The sequence below is a fragment of the Crinia signifera genome, chromosome 3 (genome assembly GCF_055691185.1).
Source record: "Crinia signifera chromosome 3, ASM5569118v1, whole genome shotgun sequence".
Lineage (NCBI taxonomy): Eukaryota > Metazoa > Chordata > Amphibia > Anura > Myobatrachidae > Crinia > Crinia signifera.
The window spans coordinates 245,004,490-245,025,426 of NC_139219.1; the positions used below are offsets into that span (position 1 = coordinate 245,004,490).

At 44.7% G+C, this 20,937-nt stretch overlaps 1 protein-coding gene across 2 annotated transcripts in view; it reads right to left on the reverse strand.

Annotated features, from left to right (window-relative positions):
* The window catches only part of PRKCI (protein kinase C iota), a 135,096-nt gene that overhangs the window by 26,694 nt on the left and 87,465 nt on the right, over window positions 1-20,937 (reverse strand). For both annotated transcript variants that reach the window (XM_083177791.1, XM_083177792.1), the window contains exons 9-12: window positions 18,950-19,126; window positions 11,513-11,610; window positions 3,377-3,463; window positions 727-862 (exon numbers count right to left, since the gene is read on the reverse strand). In XM_083177791.1, coding sequence (XP_083033917.1) covers window positions 727-862; window positions 3,377-3,463; window positions 11,513-11,610; window positions 18,950-19,126 — 498 coding nt within the window. The remainder of the gene's footprint in view (window positions 1-726; window positions 863-3,376; window positions 3,464-11,512; window positions 11,611-18,949; window positions 19,127-20,937) is intronic.

Consider the following 20,937-nt stretch of genomic DNA (forward strand, 5'->3'; position numbering starts at 1 on the left):
CACACACGATTAACCAATGTAACTCATTCATATTTTAGCAAAAAGCACCACAGTGTAGCATTTACCAAACACCAAGGAAAAATATATTGTGAGTGTGGAAAAGCAATCACATCTGCTGTTGGATCAATAATCTTTTAACCTACTCAAGTGTATAGAAATAAAATGGGACAGCCACAATTATTATACAGGGGTAATATCATGCTGGAGGCACAATAATAGTTAAACTGCTTTGACACTGGACGGGTATGGACTGTAAAAGTAAAAAAAAGGTATTGAAGTCCCTATCTCCAGCACCATATAACACAGAAAGAATGAGGCACCCTAGTTTCAAAGAGTATTTTCAAGTGCAACAATGAATATACTGTATATCTACACATACACTGCATATAACCTGGAAAAAAAAAAAAACATCTACTGTACATTGTTCCCAGATATCGTAAAGGTCTAGAACAGTGACTTTGTGAGTACCCATGCTGGGGAATGCACTTATACAACAGTGAAATCCTTTGGGTCCCCCTTCAATAGAACTGGGCACTCGTTGAAAGAACTTACATCCTATATGAAAATAATATATTTCATCTAATTTCATCAAATAGCTCAAACCGAATAGGGGCAATTTCTTATTTTCCATTCAATATATGATAGGTGATATAGTGGTTTGTTTGCTTGGACGGATTATGGACAGGGAAGGAACGTGCTTCAATGGACATAAACCATTCTCCTCACCTTGCACATGCCATAGTCAGTGAGTTTTATGTGCCCTTCAGAATCCAATAAGACATTGTCCAGCTTTAAATCCCTATAAATAATTCCTCGCTCGTGGAGGTAGTTTAATGCCAGACTGATTTCTGCAGAGTAAAACCTAGAGAGAGGAAAGCACAAGTCTATTACCCACAAGGAAATATGGCACAGCACATAATAACAGTGAAATAAATCCTTCAATTATGATTGCTTTCTGATATGTAAATGTCTTTGCTACCCACCACACATGCAAACAAAAACATCACATTCTCTTTAACATTACAGTAAAGATTAACTGTTCTCCTAGAATGCAGCCGTTTTTTGTAACAAAGGTCACTAATACAATCTTATGTTACTGCTGCACAAAAATATATTGTGACATATGCTCATAAATTCAGTTAGGAGAGCTCTGTTTCTCTATCCAATGTGCAACACAAATAGTGAGATTGTGTAGAGGCATCAGCCCTAGCAGAGAAAGGGGATACGCAAAAAAACATAAAATGAGGAAATAAACAGTCTAAGGGCGGGATGTATTAATATACATCGCCGCCCTTCGCCGCGATGCTGCCGCATATGTACTAACATATGCGGCTAGCATCGGGTTGCGGTGACGGAGACCCCCGCGATACCTGTGATGTGGTCTGCGGGGGTCTCCGTCACATCCCGGCGGCTGGCAGTGTCCCCCTGCGTCTCCTCCTCCCCCCTGAAGCCGGATGTCCTGCCGGCTGTGACACCTGCTGGGGGAGGAGGAGATCAAAGAAGGATGGGAGGGAGGGGGGGAGGGGGGGGGGGGGGGGGGGGGCGTGCGGACGGCGGCAGCGATAGAAGCCCACAGGCTTCTTTAGGGTATCGCCACCCAGAGGGTGGCGATACCCTGCCATGCTGAATCGGGGCGGATGGGTAATGGTACATAGGAAAATGCGGTAAAACCCCCGTTTTACTGCATTTTCCCTTTAGTACATCCCACCCTAAATTACTTCAGTATATTACATCTCTATTATTAAATATTATTTTACACAGGTAGCACTTTGTTTTCATTTGGGCAGCACGGATGGTGTAACGGTTAGCATTACTGCCTCACAGCACTGAGGTCATGGGTTTGTTTCCTACCATGGTCCTGTGTGGAGTTTGTATATTCTCCTCGTACTTGCGTGGGTTTCCTCCCACAATCCAAAAATATACTGTTAGGTTAATTGGCTCCCAACAAAATTAACCCTAGAATATCGGTGTGTGTACATGTGGTAGGGAATATAGATTGTAAGCTCTACTGGGGCGGGGACTGATGTAAATGATCAAATATTCTCTGTAAAGCGCTGCAGAATATGTGTGTGCTATATAGGAAACTTAAAAAAAATAATAATAATAATTTGAGCAGTTGAAGCTCAAGACAATGGGCACAGCCACCTCTGTTTTCTGCAGATCCCCTATAAGGAAACAGGTTATTGGTCACTATAAAGCCATTTTTTTCAGGCAACCTTTGATACAGATACCGTATATACTCGAGTATAAGCCGAGTTTTTCAGCACATTTTTTATGCTGAAAAATCCCTCCTCGGCTTATACTCGAGTCACTCAGCAGAGCTCCTGTTCTTTAACCATTTCCCCAGCACATCTATCTAGCCCCCGGCTGCTGCATACCAGCTGTTCCAGCTCTCCGGTTCAAGGGGGTATCAGACGCAGAGCCGGGGGATGACGTGACTTGTCCCTGCATGTTGCGGCCTCCACGTTCTGCAGAGCCGGGGACTCCAGTGCCCTGCATTTGCCTCCAGAGCTCCGTATGGTCGTCCGCGGCCGTGCGCGGCAATCCGGAGCTTCCTGACAGCCGGGACCTGCTGTGAGGGGTAAGCTGATCCCCCGTCCACTCCTTAGGTGACTCCTTCTGCCCCACATCGGTGCCACTAGCGGGTAGACTGGAGTTTATATCTCCAGGTCTCCCTTTTCCCAGAAGGCTAGCGTCGGCCATATTGGAGGTGGCGTTTACACACAGGCTGCTGATGTGCTTAGATCAGGAGGCATATGTGATGCCCTATGAGATTCTGAGGAGCCTACTTGTCACAGCTACTGCTGTTATACACTGCTGTTGCCATATATCACCTTGGTAAGCCTCCTCATCTTACAGTCATTACTGCCTCACTTCAGGGGAACTTTGGGGAAACCAGGTGTTGCTGGTTTGGCTGCTGTGCTCTTTGTATAAATGTTATTATTGACAGGAGCACTATCTGTCTTCAGAACACACAGAGAGGCAACCTGACTGTCAGAATCTTGTCACAGGGGGCTTGCCAGTCAGGTTGCCTTTCTGTGTGTTCTGAAGACAGATAGTGCTCCTGTCATTATACTGTACTTTCTAGCTAGCATTAGCCCATTGCCCCCAGTACATCTCTGATGCATGGGGGCCTTCACCTGGCAGAAGTACTGGTGTTTCCAGTTACCCAGATTTGCAGTGATTTTATTGTAATTCATGGCGGCAGGATTTGAAGTTGTCAGTTGGCTGCTGCATTTCCCACCCTAGGCTTATACTCGGGTCAATGATTTTTCCCAGGTTTTTGGGGTAAAATTAGGTGCCTCGGCTTATATTCGGGTCGGCTTATATTCGAGTATATACGGTAAATAAAGGATTGCCTTTATTTAAGACTGACCTTGCATGCTCCTCTGGAAGCTTCCTTTGACGTTGCATGTGAAACATCAGATCTCCACCATTTACATATTCAATAACAAAGAAGAGTCTGAAACAAGACCAAACGAAGTCTTATAAACAAGTATATGGTTATGTATACATACATTTTCTATGCGTGCACGTCACATGCTGAATACAAGCCAATATCAAATCATTTTCAGGATTTGCACACTCGCACTCATGCATACGCAGGACTCCTTTGTTAGCTGTAGCTTCGGGTAAATAGACATAACATAAGAGTACTTTCACTTATGAAATCTAAATACAGATAAAATGTAACGTAATAATTAAAATGTTAACCTGATGTGAGGTTGATACATATGGTCAACATTTTTATGTCGACACATGAAAAAGTCAACATTAGTTTCGGTGATTTTTCTAAAAATTTTATGAATATTTTCAAACTGTACCCTCAACGTGAACAATAAAAGTGTGCTGCATGCAGCAGTATCCAAAGCATGGTGAGCGATAGGTTACACTAATTGGGAGTCATATTGCTCAGGTGACTATAGTGACACCACACACTCCCAAAAATTGGAAACCCCATGTCGACCTTTTTGTGTGTCGACCTGATGCCAAGCTAGACACTGTTGACCTAATATAACACATGGGTTAAACAGATTCATTATTAGTATCCAATTAGATTGTTTTAGAGCAATCAAAAATCAATACACTGTTATTAATGCTACGTGGAAAAGTTCCATCACAAAAGGGGAGATAGTCTGGTCAAGTGTGGCAACCTGCAGCGCCAATCTCTGTCTTCACAGCTCCCTCTCGCCATATCCAGCAAGTTCGAAACAGATCATTTTGCTTTCACTTTCTGTTCAGGAGTATTTTGGTCTGATGAGTGGCCTCTAGTGGTCACTGGCGGTACTTCACCTCAGAGGTAGTCCTTTCTCTAATACACAGTCCTGTGTGACAGGTGGCTGCTAAGGGTTCTCCCTAAGAAACGTTGTTGTGTTTTCTCCTCGGGTTTAGGTGCTGAAAATAATGAGAAATAGTGTAATAGATTTGTGTGTTCAGTGGCTAGTGATAATATGCGTTTCGTGTATAAATAAAAGTGTGCTCATCAATAATCACAGTAATGTCATCTCAGGAATTTGTCACTATCGGGTTAGATACTGGTAACCACAAACTTGATCTTCTGACTGGTTTTCCAAACGTGTCCCAAACTGCTCATACTTCACAATGCGCAATTTAAATAAAAACTAACCAATTAGAAATAAAACAGGAGTTTTGTAAAAGTTCATAAAAAATTAAAATATAGCTTACACATGCAGTGGGATAAAGTGCTGGTGCTGAGGTAGAGGACTCAACGCGTTTCATCCCTTCCTTCTGGGCTGGACTTCATCAGGAGAGTGTTAAAAAAGGTTATGCACTTTAATACAACTTCTGTTTTAATTCTAATCAGAGTTTCTCTTTAAATTGCACATTGTGACGTATGAGGAACTTGGAACACGTTTAGACACTGGTCAGAAGGTCAAATTTGTCACTATCCGGGTAGATCCTGGTAACCACGTCTTGAGAAGAGATCATTGTGATTATTGATGAGCACACTTATTTTATACACTGTACGCATATGGGCCCTTATTCTGATCTGTGCGGCCGGAGCCGCATACGTTGCTCCGGCCGCACAAACCAAACCCCGCCTACAAGACGGATCGCCACGGCCGTCCGTACGCGGACGGCTGGCGATCCGCATGAAAATGGTGGGGCGTACGCCTCCACCATGGTGGGAGCTGCCCCCTGCATTCGATGGTCGACGACCATCGAAGGCAGGGCCGCACGCTCCACCAGCTCACGCAAGCTTAGACCACACGGACAATCGTCCGTGTGAAAGCTTGTATTTGGGCGGAGAGCTGACATCCGGCGATGTCAGCTTTCCGCCCCCATCACTGGCGTCATAGCCTCATTACCATGCATACGCCCCGCGTTTGCATGGGAACGCCCATGAAACGCTGGGCGTATACATAGGTAAATGAGGCTATCAAGCCCCTCACGCCCCTATACGCCCCCTTTGCGGCGTATAATTTTTGTGTGCGGCGATTTCGCCTGCACATGCGCAGAGTGACCTCTGCGCATGTGCAGAGTGAAAACATCGGCGGTACGGCCGCACGCGGGCCGTACCGCACAGATTAGAATAAGGGCCATTATCACTAGCCACTGAACACACAAACCTATAACACTAGAGAGCGCTAATTCTCATTATTTTCAGCATATCTATACATCTTTCTCTAGATCTCTATTTTTTATCAGTAATAATCTATACACAAATGTATACTTCTTATTAAGTGAAATATCAACAGTAATTGCAATTATTTAGGAATAAGTTAACCATAAAGATTGCTTCATTCAATCCGAATTTCTGCATTTATTACAATGCACCTTCCATAGAAGGTTACTGGTTTGTGTCATAAAAAGTAAAATATATTGTTATCAAGCCCATTTTTGGGGGGTAATTGCTTCGCTCTATAACAATACATGTCAAAGCAAATTAGTGAAACGCTGGATCACAAGTTAATAATGCAAATGAAAGCTCCCTAGCACAATAGTTGCAGTAGTGCATAGCAACAGTGTATACTACAGCAAGATAGGGCTTTTTAATGGTCTGCATTGGGTGTACATGTCAATATAAAATAGAGCAATACTCCAGTCATAGATGAACTTGAACTTTGGGTTGCATAGAAACTGTAGTAGCTAATTGTAACAGTATGTATCACAGGAGAGAAGGGCTTTTTAAGGACCCTCTCTTCAATTGCGTACTGTTCGTAATCATAGTGATTGCATTGGCCAAGAACAGTATGAAAGTAATTACTCAGGATTTCTTTATCCTAAATCTATAGGACATTACATATAAGATTCAACCATATCCACAGTGTCCGCTATTTATATAGAATAGAATGCTCTACTAACATTGTGAATATGGGTTCATTTTATATGTAATGTGTTTTAGGTTTCTCATGTTCAAGGATTATTGGAAATAATTTGTACATCACACAAAACCTAGGTACACACAATATTTGTGATGCAATGAAAGTACCAGTGGCGTCTGCACAACCATAGTGTAGTGTGTACTCCCAAGCTTTCCTTTGTATACATCAGTCATAGCAACGGCCTATATGATGTGCTGCATGCCTCATAGTGCTATGCAATGTGGAGTACACACAGGCATCATGCATGATGGTTGCACACAGTGCGTATGCAGGAACACAGGATCCCATTAATGGAAAGCCCGCTGAAATGTTGGATGATCGGCGAGTTGTTCAGGTGTGTTCTCAGATTAATACAGTAATTAACGCTTCTATATTTACCTTTTGTACAATTATGTGGACAATTAGCCATTCCCATTAGCAGCTTCAGTAACACTAAGCAGAGATCGTGTGTATGATCCGCAGCAGATGCAGCCCCTCCCCTCTCAGCAATGTCACTAATTACTAACGAATGGAGGCTGCATTCTCTGAATTACTGGTCCAATCACAACATGGCAGTGTCTGTTGTAGGTAAAATGAGCCTGTACAGTTCCTCCAACTGCCCATTTAGCTAAATTTCAGGTTTCATTTTAGATATACTTTTCATATATTATAGTTATATTTTTTTTTTTTTAAAAAAGGTCTGTGACCTGGTTTCTTCATTTTTTTAAAGATTTTTATTATTTAATATTGTTTATTTATATGGCACCATAAAGGGTTCCGCAGCACCTGACCATACATAGATGAGCAAAAAGCCAAGAAAATAGTGATTTAAAATACAAATTAGGACAAACACATGGTAAATAAGACAGTTGCAGCAGCAGACACTGATACAAGCCCAAAAGTAAAGGCCCCCATACACAATGCGATTTTGGGCAGATTTCACCTGATTTTGGCACTTTGGGCCGATAAATCGGATGAAATCGGGCCAAAATCGTATGTTTGTGACATCTGATCCAATCTGATGTGCGTTCCCGTGCTCATCGGATTGGATCAGATGGTTGGACCTGCTGAACATAAGATACATCGGAATCTGAGCCATCATGGGCACATCGTGGGTGCTTTTTAGCACCCACAATGTTTCAGATCCGATATATCTATATGTAAAACTCTGCGGGTATCTCCCTCCGGTGCGCGGCCATCCTCCAACCCCCAGTGTAGTAGCAACAGCTTGCGTCACAGGAAGGGGCAGGCGCAATGGGAGGGAAAAGGGCAGCAGTGACAAGACTTCCCTGCTTCAATCTGGATGACCGCACGGGCTGTAGAGCCCCGATCCCCTGCTGGATGTCAGATAGATAGATAGATAGATAGATAGATAGATAGATATAGATATAGATATATATATATATATATAGATAGATAGATAGATAAATAAAACCTGGTGCCCTCTTTTCTGGTCCTTGTAGTCCTGTAGTCCTTCTGTAGTAAAGGAATGATGAGGCAGCATTCTCGGCTTTAGTGCAAAAAGGTGATTTAATATTCACGCATGATGGATAGATAGATAGATAGATAGATAGAGATAGATATATTGCTGCTCTTAATAGATTGACCGCAGGTTGGGGACTTTCTCATACTGTCGGGAGGTCATCCAGCAGCCATCATGTCCATGTCATTATGCAGAAGAAGAAATAAGCTCAACACCACTAACCTTGTTACTGGCTCTGCCCAGAAGGCTAGGATGTGCACAGGTCACACACACACACACACACACACACACACACACACACACACACACACACACACACACACACACACAATCAGTTAGTAGGGCTACTACATAGGCCCTTGGTGGCTAACCTTGACACTCCACATGCTTTTAAACTACACATCCCAGCATGCTCTGCTTCAGTTTTTCTATTTTGGCCATGTTAAATCTGATGCAGAGCATGCTGTAATGTGTAGTTCAACAACAGCTGGAGTGTCATGGTTAGCCATCAAGGACATAGGGGGTGGACACATGGGGTGACTAGTCAAAATCGCTGCAAGTGTATACCGCGGGCAATAGCGGTTCGTGGCATCGCTATCGCCCAGTAAAACAGACTTCGCAGGCAAGTCAATTTCGACTAGTCGCTGCACACTGTATTTGCCTGTATGCATTGGCTGAAGTAGCTGGGGGTGGCAGCATCTTGATTTTGACTAAGCCAAAAGCACCCAGACCGAGCCTGTGTGTACACCCCATTACTAAATCAGCAAAGAAGGATGCAGTCTAAAGTTGGGTACACAGATAATTTTAGCCTGATTTGTAGTCTCTAGCCGAATAACGTCAAATCAGGCAGCACCAGAGGTGAATTTTGACCTCATGGGACCCCATGCAAGATACAATCACACAATTCATAGCACATGCAGTAGAGTGGATGAAACCATTTTGTGTGTCCAAGCATTTTTTTAACCTATCAAAGAACATTCAAAAGGAACTTTGGGAATTTGGGCAGGTCTATCTGATGCCATGACATCATGTAGTAGGAGCTCAACGCTCCTCTGGGAATGTTTGGGAAGGCCGGGGTATCTTTATGGGGCCTCTTGGGACCTGCTGGGCCCTAGGCAGGCCCTATGTTGCATTGTGGAAAATCCGGCTCTGGGCAGCACGGACATTGTAACGGACAGCATTACGGACTCACTCACAGCAAGTTTTTGGACTTGATTCCCAACTTGACCCTACATGTGTGGAGTTTGTATATTGTCCCTGTACCTGCGTGGGTTTCCTGCGGGTACTCCGGTTTCCTCCCACAATCCAAAAAATATACTGGAAGGTTGTCTCAACAGAATTAACTATAAAGTTAATGTATGTGAACATGTGGTAGGGTGTATAAATTGCAAACTCCACTAGGGCAGGGACTTATGTGAATGACCAAATATTTTCTGAAAAAGTGCTGCAGAATGTGTGCGCGCTATTAAAATAATAAAGGGTCATAAATAATTACCATAGCTCAGTATGTATGCCTGATTTGCGGGTGCCTGCGGTTTGTAGCGATGTTCCCTGGTTGGCCCTGCTGCACAGCCAATCAGGTGATAACGCTAGCGAGTGGGTGTATGCAAATGAAGAACTTAGTTGTGGGTCATTTCTTCCTTCATTACTGTATCCAGGAACCAGGCTGACATATCAGCTGGGTACACATCGCATACTGTGTACCCAGCTAAACATTGGGTACACATTAGCTATATATGCAGCAGAAGGAAACATCAGTCATATCACCTAGAACAGGCATGTACAAACTGTGGCCCTCCAGCTGTTATAAAACTACACATCCCAGCATGCCTTGCCATAGTTTTAGCATTCCCTAATAGCAAAACTGTGGCAAGGCATGATGGGACTTGTAGTTACACAACTGCTGATGGGCCATAGTTTGGACATACCTGACCTAGAGGATAATAGCTAGATTGACCAAGACCCAAAATTTAATTCAAGGGTAATAGTGTTCCCGCTAGGCTGTTTCAGCGTCCTGCCCAATTTTTTAAAAGGACGAAATGTGCCCTGTCCCTCTAGCAGCACCTGCTAAAACATCCTGCTGCCTGTCCCTGCTGGAAGCATGGGGAAGCCCAGCGCCCTCCACTTTTGGTGATGTCTGCGGGTCCGGCAAGCCTCCTTACGTGACGGTGGCTCGCCCAAAACAGTGACATCAATGGGCCCGGTCTGCCCCCTTTATGCTGTCCCCATGCAGCACCGCCCTGCCCAGTTCCTAGAAGGAACACTAGGGTCTCATGATAAACTCATTGCTGGTACTTCCCAATATCGATTGGTCCCCAAATCCCTCTCCTGTGGTAGATGAGGAGTCAACACTTGTAGCAGGGGTAGACTTCACAAATGGGTGGGAAAATTCATATAACCCTGCAGATGTATGACAAGAACCAAAATATTGTTTCTCTGATTGGTAAGTATATACCTTAAATGGCCGTTCAGTCAGCAGGAAGTTAGGTCCACTGACAGATTTGTCAGGTGTGTACCCAGTCTTTAGGCTAAATTTACTAAATTGTGAGTTTTTAGAAGCGAGAGATTTGCCCATAGAAACCAATCAGAATCTAGCTATTATCCTGTAGGTGATAGATAAATAACAAGCAAAATATGATTGGTTGATATAGGCGGGTGCAGTCAATTTCCCAGCAGTCGGAATCCTGGCATTCAAAATCCTGACACCGGATTCCCGACCGCCGAAATCCTCAAACTTTCTCCCTCCGTGGGTGTCCACGACACCCATAGAGGGAGAATAAATTAGCATGCCGAGCGTAGCGAGGCACTGGGCCCGCGAGCGTCCCCCCTTGTCGGGATTTCGGTGGTCAGAATTCCAGCGTCGGGATTTTGAACGCTGGGATTCCACCCGCAGGGATTCCATACCGAATCCGATATAGGTACTCACTTCCCACTTCCAAAAATTCACCCTTCAGTAAATTTACCCCTTAATGCCGTGGGCGAGCGGTGACTGCGAGCAGGACTTTTTGCTCGCAGTCACCACTCACCCTGTCAGTATTCAACTGACCCCCCTCATACGCAAATTCCCCCTCGCTCCGTTTTTTGAGCGAGGGAGAATTGGCGTATGTGCCTCCAAAAGCTGCGAGAATCGAGGCTAATTACAGCGAGTTTGCTGCACTAACCGCGGCTCTCGCAGTTTAGGGGAATCCTCGCAGTTCTGTGACGGCGAGGATTCCCCCGGAACGTTGCATAGTGTGAGCGGCCGGCGCGGGGGTTAAACTGCGAGGATCACTGGTTTTCTGTGATCCTCGCAGTTTAACCCCCTCGCAGGCCGCTTGCACCGGCATGGAATACCTTAGTGTCAGTAGGCTAGTGATTTCTCACACCTGCCTTATAGCGGAGAATCAGGGTGCTTACAACCCCAGCCCACCAGCTGTTGCTAGGTGGCAAACCTATTCTTAAGAACAAATAACATTTGCAGATCATAGATTCCAGCAAACTACATTCGTAACATTATATGCATACAATAAAAGCAGCCAACACTTGAATCAGTTCATTTGTGCACCTTCACTTGTAGCTGGAAAAGATGTGATCTTGGTGCAAATGAGCTATAAGCCATATATCAATACAGCAGTGAGCAGGCACAAGCTGTGGTCTATATTTATTCAGTACATCATCCGCACTAGGAATCGGCCTCAGGTCAATAAAACACATGAAGTATTACCTGCTTTCTGTTTGGAAGCAGGAGTGCAATCCAACGAGGAAAGGGTGGTTCGAGGCTTGCTCAAACACATGCTTCTCGGTCTGAACCCAGTCAATATCCTGCAAAACAAATACAGATGATCAGTGTGATGGAAAAAAAACGTAATTTTCCAAATCATATAATCCTAGTACACGTCTATAAAATCATACAAGTGAAAAAGGCATCATCATATACTGTAAGGCATTATATGACATACACACATTTCATACTTCATACATCCCTGAGAAAAGTTGGATAAAAGACGGAAACATTGGATATCTTGGACATCTACACTTTAGATTCAGGACCATCCACATGTGCAGGATGCATTCTGCCTGTGTGCTAATTAGTCCTGCGGCATACGACCAGTAAGACCAATATGAAAACAGAGGATCATCGCCATCGTTTAGTATTTCCTAGCCTGTGTGACTGGTGGACTGAGGGGCACAATAAGTACCATAAAAGCAGGTGACCGCATGATGATACCATGCTAGGTAGGGTGGGCAATCTTGGGATCAGGACCGGTTGGATCCTGGGATAAGCCAGCATGGATGGTGTAATGGTTAGCATTACGGTCTTACAGCATGGTAGGTGAATTTGCTTCCAACATAATGAACTCTAGAATAAATTGTGTGTGGGTTTAAACCCACGCACAATTTATTTGGGGCAGGGACTGCTGTGAATGTTCAAATATTCCCTGTAAAGCTCTGCACAATATAGAATAGAATCAACTTTATTGGCCATGTATGCTTGCGCACACTATGTATTTTTTGTGGATTACAGTGCAGCATTAAGCAGGGATGAAAAGGGGGGGGGGGGGGGAGACATTACATATATTACATAAAGACATTACATGCATTCCATTTCTAGCTATGACTATGGTGGTCAGGTCGCCAAGTAGGGACACGTTGTTTGGCTGTTGATATTGGGATTGCATTCGCTTTGATTGGATTGTTCAGGTGATGGACTGCTAACGGAAAGAAGCTTCGGTACTTGTTTCCTAGCACGGCCACAATCGTTGGGATCGTGTACCTTTAAGTTAAGGTACACGATCCCAACGATGGACCCGATTTCCTTTGAAATCAGGTCCATTTTGCCGGCAAAGGTAAAAAAAAAAAAAAAAATCGGGGGCATCGCGTCGGTCGGGACCATTAACATTGGTCCCGACGCGATGCCCACGATTTCCCCATAGGCTTCAATGTTAAAAGATTTTAACATTGAAGCCTATGCGCGCCCGACGCAATGCCCCCGATTTCTCCATAGGCTTCAATGTTAAAATATTTAACATTGAAGCCTATGCGATGGACCCGATTTGTCCATAGGCTTCAATGTTAAATTATTTTAACATTGAAACTGAGTCCATTTAACATAGGAAAAAATGGGAAAAGGCCGAATAAGGGCCATTTCTCATTGGGTATGGCCCCGTCATGTGTGTAAAAAATAATTGCCCCCCATTGTGGCCGCCACCCCCACGATTGACGCGAACCCGAAGCGTGGCGAGCGCCACGTGCCTGCGAGGTGCGGTGGTGCGCGTCCTCCGACCTTTTCATTCCCCTACTATCCACGTCAGCGTGGAGTTGAGAATAGATTAATGTGGCGAGCGCAGCGAGCCACCGAGCCCGAAGCGTGGCAAGCGCAGCAAGCCCCGCGAGGGGACGCTGATACCTGTGAAGCCCGCGAGCGGACGCAGGGATCTGTGAAGGTATCAGCGTCCGCTCGCCACGCTTCGGGCTCGGTGGCTCGCTGCGCTCGCCACACTAATCTATTCTCAACTCCACGCCGACGTGGATAGTAGGGGAATGAAAAGGTCGGAGGACGCGCACCGCTGCGCTCGCCACGCTTCGGGTTCGCGTCAATCGTGGGGGTGGCGGCCACAATGGGGGGCCATTATTTTTTACACACATGACGGGGCCATACCCAATGAGAAATGGCCCATATTGGCCCTCGCGGGCTCGCTGCACTCGCCACGCTTCAGGTTCGCGTCAATCGTGGGGGTGGCGGCCACAATGGGGGGCCATTATTTTTTACACACATGACGGGGCCATACCCAATGAGAAATTTTTACTATGTTAAATGGACTCAGTTTCAATGTTAAAATAATTTAACATTGAAGCCTATGGACACGATGGACACGATTTCTCCATAGGCTTCAATGTTAAAATAATTTAACATTGAAGCCTATGGACACGATGGACCCGATTTCTCCATAGGCTTCAATGTTAAATTATTTTAACATTGAAGCCTATGGGGAAATCGGGTACATCGCCCGTGTGCGTTTTGGTATGCACCCGACGCGACCGACACGATTTTTTCCGACACGACCACCACGATAGAAATCGTGGTGGCCGTGCTAGGAAACAAGTACCGAAGCTTCTTGCGGATCTGGACGTTTTGACGGGGATGGACCTGAACCGTCTTCCGGATGGTAGGATGTCGAACAGGTTGTGACTGGGATGCAGCTTGTCCTTTGCGATCTTCTCAGCACGTTTCCTTACCTATGCGTGCGCTACATAATAAGGTCAGTCCAGAAATCCATATATTTGAATCCAGGGATGGTTCCATTCTATCCCAGCTTTTGTAGAATTAATCTACACCAGTGGTTCCCAACCTGGGGTACTAGTACCCCTGGGGGTACTCTGCAGACCAGTTGGGGGTACTTGAAAATAATATTGGTAATGGCGGACAATAAAAAAGGTCTTTTGATGGCTGAAGAAGACCCATTGCCATGGAGACAAACCATGTTGTGTCATATGCCTGACCAGCAATCCACTGGGAGCTTCCCGCGCTGCCCTCAGACATCAGAAGTCATCAGCCCAGCACTGACAAAGGTGGAGGAAGCAGCGGCATTAATCCTACCGGTGTTAGCGAGATAATACACAGCGAGTCTCTAGACACAGAAGGGCATGATTCCTTGCTGTATACTACTCCTCCGCTCCTCCTTAATATAAGGACATGCATAAGGATCCGCATACCGCTAAGTACTGTCCATACTTCAAAATGAGAGGAGGGGGTACTTATCAATGAAAAGCCTAATCAAGGGGTAGGGGAGAGAAAAAAGGTTTGGAACCACTGATCTACACGATTGGTTTTTGGCTGGGCAGCGCTGCTGAGGACTAGCACTCGACCTCGGATGCTGCCTGGCTTCAGCTCTGCACGGTGCAACGTCAGCAAAGCCACAATACACAAGACCTGCCACTTCACCAGTGCCACCCCCACCCATCACCCTAAGCGTAGAAGGACCTCAGACTCAGAAGCACATGGTTAACATGCAGACCATTCTTTCATATTATAATTAAAAATCTTAACTGTTTTTTTTAGCCATGTCCCCTGTTGACACTGCAAAATTAATATTGAGCCCAACCAATGGCTTTGTATCTGGCTAAAAACTTTATTCCGCTGATTTTTTATTAAATAAAATGTCCTGTGTTAATATTTAATGCTTAGGCAGGATGAGTGACAGGTACTAGTCTCAAAGCCTGAGGAAACAGACCATGGAACAGTTGCATGGCCCTGACTGCACATGTACATTATTTAAAGGTGTCATCGCACTATGAGGCAAGTGAAAAACTATACAACACCTTGCATATCTTAGGTGAGCACCAGAGACGGAAGCAGGTTTCACACCTGATTAACTAGATCATGAAACTTCACTTTAAATAAAAGCCAAGGGAGTAAGAAATTACTGAGATTAGCACAGCACAAATGTTAATCATATAACAAGCCAGTCACATCCAGCAATTTAGTATGCTCTAAATCAGGGATTCCCAACCATGGCTCTTAAGGCACAATTAAGCTGGGACCACACAAAGATTGATCATTCCAATCTATCTGGTGGGAACAAAAATCTGGGAGCAACAGTTGTCCTTCAAACTTATTGGTTTAATCTATATAAATTTAATAAATATATCTGAACAATCCTTTTTATCTTTTTTTCCAGTGTTTGGAAGCAAATGGCTGATTGTTACTTTCTCCTGTACATTAGCAGATGTTCGTTCCCACAGACACTCTGGGTACACCCAAATAACCCTTTCACACCAGCCTAAATTCCCGGGTTGGGTCTGGGAACAAACCGATACTAGCGCTGGTGTGAAAAGGTTACAGGGACAAATTCCCGGGTTAATTTGCCGTCAATTCAACCCTGCTAGGTAGCAGGGTTGCTCTCGGGTCCTTCCCGGACTACTGGCTGGTGTGAAAGGTGCAGGGACAAGTCCCTGCTTCCCGTGTTGCTTCTGCCAATGCTGATTTGCTAGCAGGGCAACTTCCTGTTGTGGTGGACACTCACAGACACGCCCAGAGGCAGCATACAGCGTGCATGTTCTGTGGCACCACAGACCCCAGAAGTGCGTTTTAACCCCTGACAGCCTGAAAGCCAAGAATGTCTGCATTGGCAATCACACAGCAAACTGGAAGACACTGTGCAAGCTCTGTGGCACAACAGACACCAGCAGTGCTATTTCACCCCTGAAAGCCTGCAAAGACCCGCACTCCCTCTCTTCTTTTACCCCTCTCCCTAATTACCTCATCTTTGTGGGCCAAAAAACTGCCATTTTCAATGATATTCTCATAGAAATGCAGGGTCATCCCGGGTTCAGTGTGACAGGTGCCGACCCGGGTTGTCCCTGCTTCAAAAGCATGTGTGAATGGGTCCCAACCTGGGAATGTCCCCGCTTGTCCCTGGAATTTAATTCCTGGGTTGGTCTCTGCATTTCTGGTGTGAAAGGGGTAGAAGATAAATCTTTAGGTGTGTACCCAGCTTTAAACTATTTTGACAAAGGTATTTGGCCACACTTGTTAATTCTTGTATTCAGAGGTTTTAATCAGACATGTTGCCACAGATGTACAAAATCAAGCACCTAGTCACGCAGTCACCATTTGCAAACATTTGTGATGCAAAATGGTTCGTGAAATTTCATCAACTGTAAGTTCCTAAATACTTCCAATTTCTTAACTGCAACTCAGCCATGAAGTGGAAGACCATGTCAAATCAGAGAGCAGGGTCAAGGATTGCAAAGGCAGGGGGCATAAAAGTCACCAATATTCTTCGGATTCCATAGCTGAAGAATTTTCAAAATTCCACTGGCATTGATGTAAATAAAAAAACCTGTGTGGCGGGCGCTTAATAGAATGTATTTCCATGGCCATCACTATGTTCTACGCTAATATGATGGAGTGGTGAAAAGCACAGAGACACCGGACTGTACAGCAGTGGAAGTGTGTTCTCTGGAGTGACAAATCTCGCTTCTCCGTAAACCAGTCAGATGAACGAGATGCCGGGAGAACATTACCTGCCTGTCCGCATTATGCCAACTGTGAACTTTGGTGGAGGAGGTATAATGGTATTGGGCTAGGCTCATTCAATGCCTCACCCAACAAGGAAACCATGCCCTCATCCGAGGGAAACGTTACAGTATCCCGGGGAACTTTCTTAAATACACATTGTGAAGGCACTCCATCCTCCTCAGACAAGTTTAAAGTCTGTTTGTTCCCGGCATTGAGGGTTTGATTCTGGTCCCACATGGAATCCCCTGCACAAACACCCTCCTTATCGGAGTCTATATTTAACATAGGTGCTGTCCCATAAATGCATTAATTTTCTGGATGCTCTGAGCAGTGTCCTGCATGACCTGTAACATTACAAGGTCCCCTTGGGACGGTGCCACGGAGCCCCCAGAAGTCTGGGAGGATGAAAGAGGGCCAGGAGATTTAACTAGGTCATCTCTCTGCCTATTTAAATCTTTCACCAAGGCATTCATAAACCTCCCCAATGCAGCTGCCCACACAGGTTCAGACTGCTCAGGCCTCTGGGCTTGTGCTTCACTGGGTACAGACTCACATGAGGGGCACAAATCCCCCTGATCCATCTGTTCACATGTCAATTTAACACCACAAAACTTGCAATTGACTACCAAGGCAGGCGCTCCCTCCCCACAGCAGCAGGACTACACCCTTCAGTCATGATAAAATCACAGTGCACAATGTCAGACAATTGCACAGAGCAATATATACTGTGTACTTATCTGCTTGCTGCAATGATCCTCTGCGACCAAGGAGAAAAAGCCTTGCTTTAGCTCCGCAGTATTGGAGAGAAATGCCGCCAGTACAAGGAGCAGGAAGAGACCAAGTCTCTGATGCAGTGGGGGAGAAAGCTAAAAAGGCACCTTTTTCTTCCTTCAGCCACACCCACTAGTGTTTCTCCTACCTCCAGTGCCTCCCCATCTTCATGGGATCACTTGGAGTCGTCCAGCAGTGCTGGACTTCCTGTAATAGGCCTCACCTCCCCATAGGGGTTTCAGCCTATGAGCTCATCCAAGATGGCGGCTGTTATCACGCACGCTTGGGGGGGGGGGGGGGGGGGGTCCATAAAAAATAAGTCTGTATAGATGCCTTTGCTCCTGCGGACCCTCCTATATCCCAAGGTTAGCTGTGTCACCAGGATGGATGAAAGAGAAACTTTGTTTCATGTTTTAAAACCTTGTTTTATGCACAAATAAAATATATTTGTATGTATGTGTGTTATGTGCTTATACAACATAGAAAGATAAAAATATTCCAAAATACGGAATAATCCGTTATCCCAAATTCTTCTGGTCTCTGCGGATAGATTTGTAGACAAATTAGGCAGTGTGTTCTACATACATGCTGCTGTTACATGTACCATGCATTTTGTGAGATGAAGACACTAAAAGCAATATATTATAAACGGCTCTATAGTTTTTAGTGCAGAGATTACGTTAATAAACCCCACTGGAATTCTGGTTAAAATCTTTACAAAATTGGCAGTAATAAAAAATATTTTAAGAACACGGAGGTGATTTATTGACTAAGATGGGAATTCTATATCAGATGGGATGTTGCTATGGGAAACCAAACAGAATCTACTTCTTATTTAGCACCTTCTAGAAGATAATAGAATCTGATTTGTTTCCCATAGAAACATGCCATCTGAAATAGAATTAGCATCTTCATAAATTAACCCCATGAGTCTGGTGCTAACTGAATACTATGCCAGTATCTAGTGTGAACAGTCATTGAGCCCAAGCAGGCAGTGGGCACAGGCATTTGTGCTCATACAGATTAGAATAATTCCACCTCTTGCATCAGATTGCACCAGAAAATGACAGAGGTGAAGTATTTGAGCAGACTAAGTAGAGTCAGGTTACGGTATGTTCACATACTGCATACGCCGACAAGTCACATGTTCTCATGAGCAAACTGTATTTGAGGATGGCATAGCCTTGGACAGGGAGAGCATACATATCTGCATATTCTTCCCATGCTCATTACATTTCACGGACTGTAACTACTATAGATTGTAAACACGTGAGCCACACCCCCTTACCCATAACGCCAACATTTATGATATATAAATCTAGAAAATCTATACAGACGGAGACAATTTTTGTTTTAAAAAATTATTACCTCATCATCATTAACCAGTTCTTTTTTGACCACCTTCATTGCATAGATGCGTTCTGTCTTCTTCAACCGCACCAGCAGGACCTTTGCATAGCTGCCTCTTCCTATAACTCTGAGGAGGTCAAAATCCTGCAAGCCCAGGCTGGAGGGGGCCTTATCGCTGTCCCCGCTGTTCCTAGCCTACAGTATAAAAGAGATCATGTTGAAAAGGAGCTCATAAAAAGCAGATATTTCAAGTTAAGACACCTTTTTGTAGCCATTGTACAGTTGCTACAGCAGACGATGACTATGGAACAATGGCTTTCATGAAATAAAATTTAGGACAAAGACGGGCTGTCCAGCAACTGAACACACAGGATCTATTCTTGTGGCGATATTACAGATATCCACATTGCAGACCAAGAAAGAAAATGATAATAGGTGCTCATACAATTAGACAGCTGCATTCAGTTTATTACTTTAAAGATCAGGCTCTGCCCACAGCATGAATGCGTTCTAAAAAAGTAGGTAAGTAACAAATGACTGGATGATTAATGTAAGGTCTAACACAGGCATGGCCAAACGGTGGCCCTCCAGCTGTTTTGAAACGACACATCCCAGCATGCCTTGCCATAGTTTTAGCATTCCCTAATAGCAAAACTGTGGCAAAGCATGATGGGACGTGTAGTTTCACAACAGCTGGCGGGCCATAGTTTGGACATGCCTGGTCTAGCAGAAGTCACACAGAAGTGCCTGAAACAAGTAGGAGTTTCTATAGACTAACGGGAGAACCAAATGTCATCTTCCACCCAGTTTACCATGGAATATGGCATTGTTCTGCAAAGAGTAACCACCACATTTCTATGTATTATGAGGAGGGTAACATTTTTGATTTTACGTTCACAGTAAAATCCCTTTCCTATCTGGGGACACTCTAGTCTTGAATGTGGGTTCGTGAACTGGAAAATGAGTATGGGCGCTAAAGGGACAAATGTGGACTCCACCCCTGATCTAGCACACCTAACCCCTGCTACTTCTGCTTAACCTCAAGTAACCAACCACCATAAGTATGCAACAAGGAAAAGCCTGAATATAAAAAACAATTACAACCAGGAAGGGTTGGGAGTGTCCCCAGATGGATTCTGCGCCCCAGAATTCCACAGTTCACTGTCAAAAGCACACTGGAATACATTACTCAGTACAATGCCTGAACATTTTATTATGCAAAATCAACATAACCAATAACATGACAATGCATGAACGGTATACTTACTGAGCATAAGGGAGGGATCGCTGTGTCACCAGGATGGACTAAGGAGAAAGGGATTGGAATGGTAAGTTCTTACAAAATCCCCTTTTCTCTTTCGTCCATTCTGGTGACACAGCTCTACCATGGAACGTTCAAGAGCCGGTCCTTTGGGAGGGTACGCTTAGGCTTACAGTTCTCATCACTGCTTGCCCAAATGAAGCGTCCTCCGACGCAAATTCATGGAACCAATAGAATTTGGTAAAGGTATGAACAGAGGACCAGGGGGCAGCCCTACACTACTGCTCCACTGTAGCCCTATGATGCACAGCCCATGAGAAAGCAACTGACCTGGAGGTATGGGCATTAATTTGTGAAGGAATAGGTCTACCTACCTTAGTGTAGGCAAAGGCAATGACTGACCTGAACCATCTGGCAATGGTCTGCTGAGAAGCAGGCCACCCTCTTTTATGTACGTATATATATGAGCAAATCAGATTTGCAGATGTCCTTTACCCTTTCAACGTATATTCGCAAGGCGCGAACCACGTCCAGTTCCCTTAGCTTTTCCCTATTTTTTGTCCCTTCAGGAGGGGAAAACACTCCGAGCACAATCTCCTGGTTTAAATTAAATGAAGACACTACCTTCGGTAGAAACGTAGGCACTGTTTGAAGCACAGCCCTGTCTCCATGAAAAATAAAAAATGGAGCCTTGCAGGACAAGGCGCCCAACTCCGAAACTCGCCTAGCCGAGGCTATAGACAAC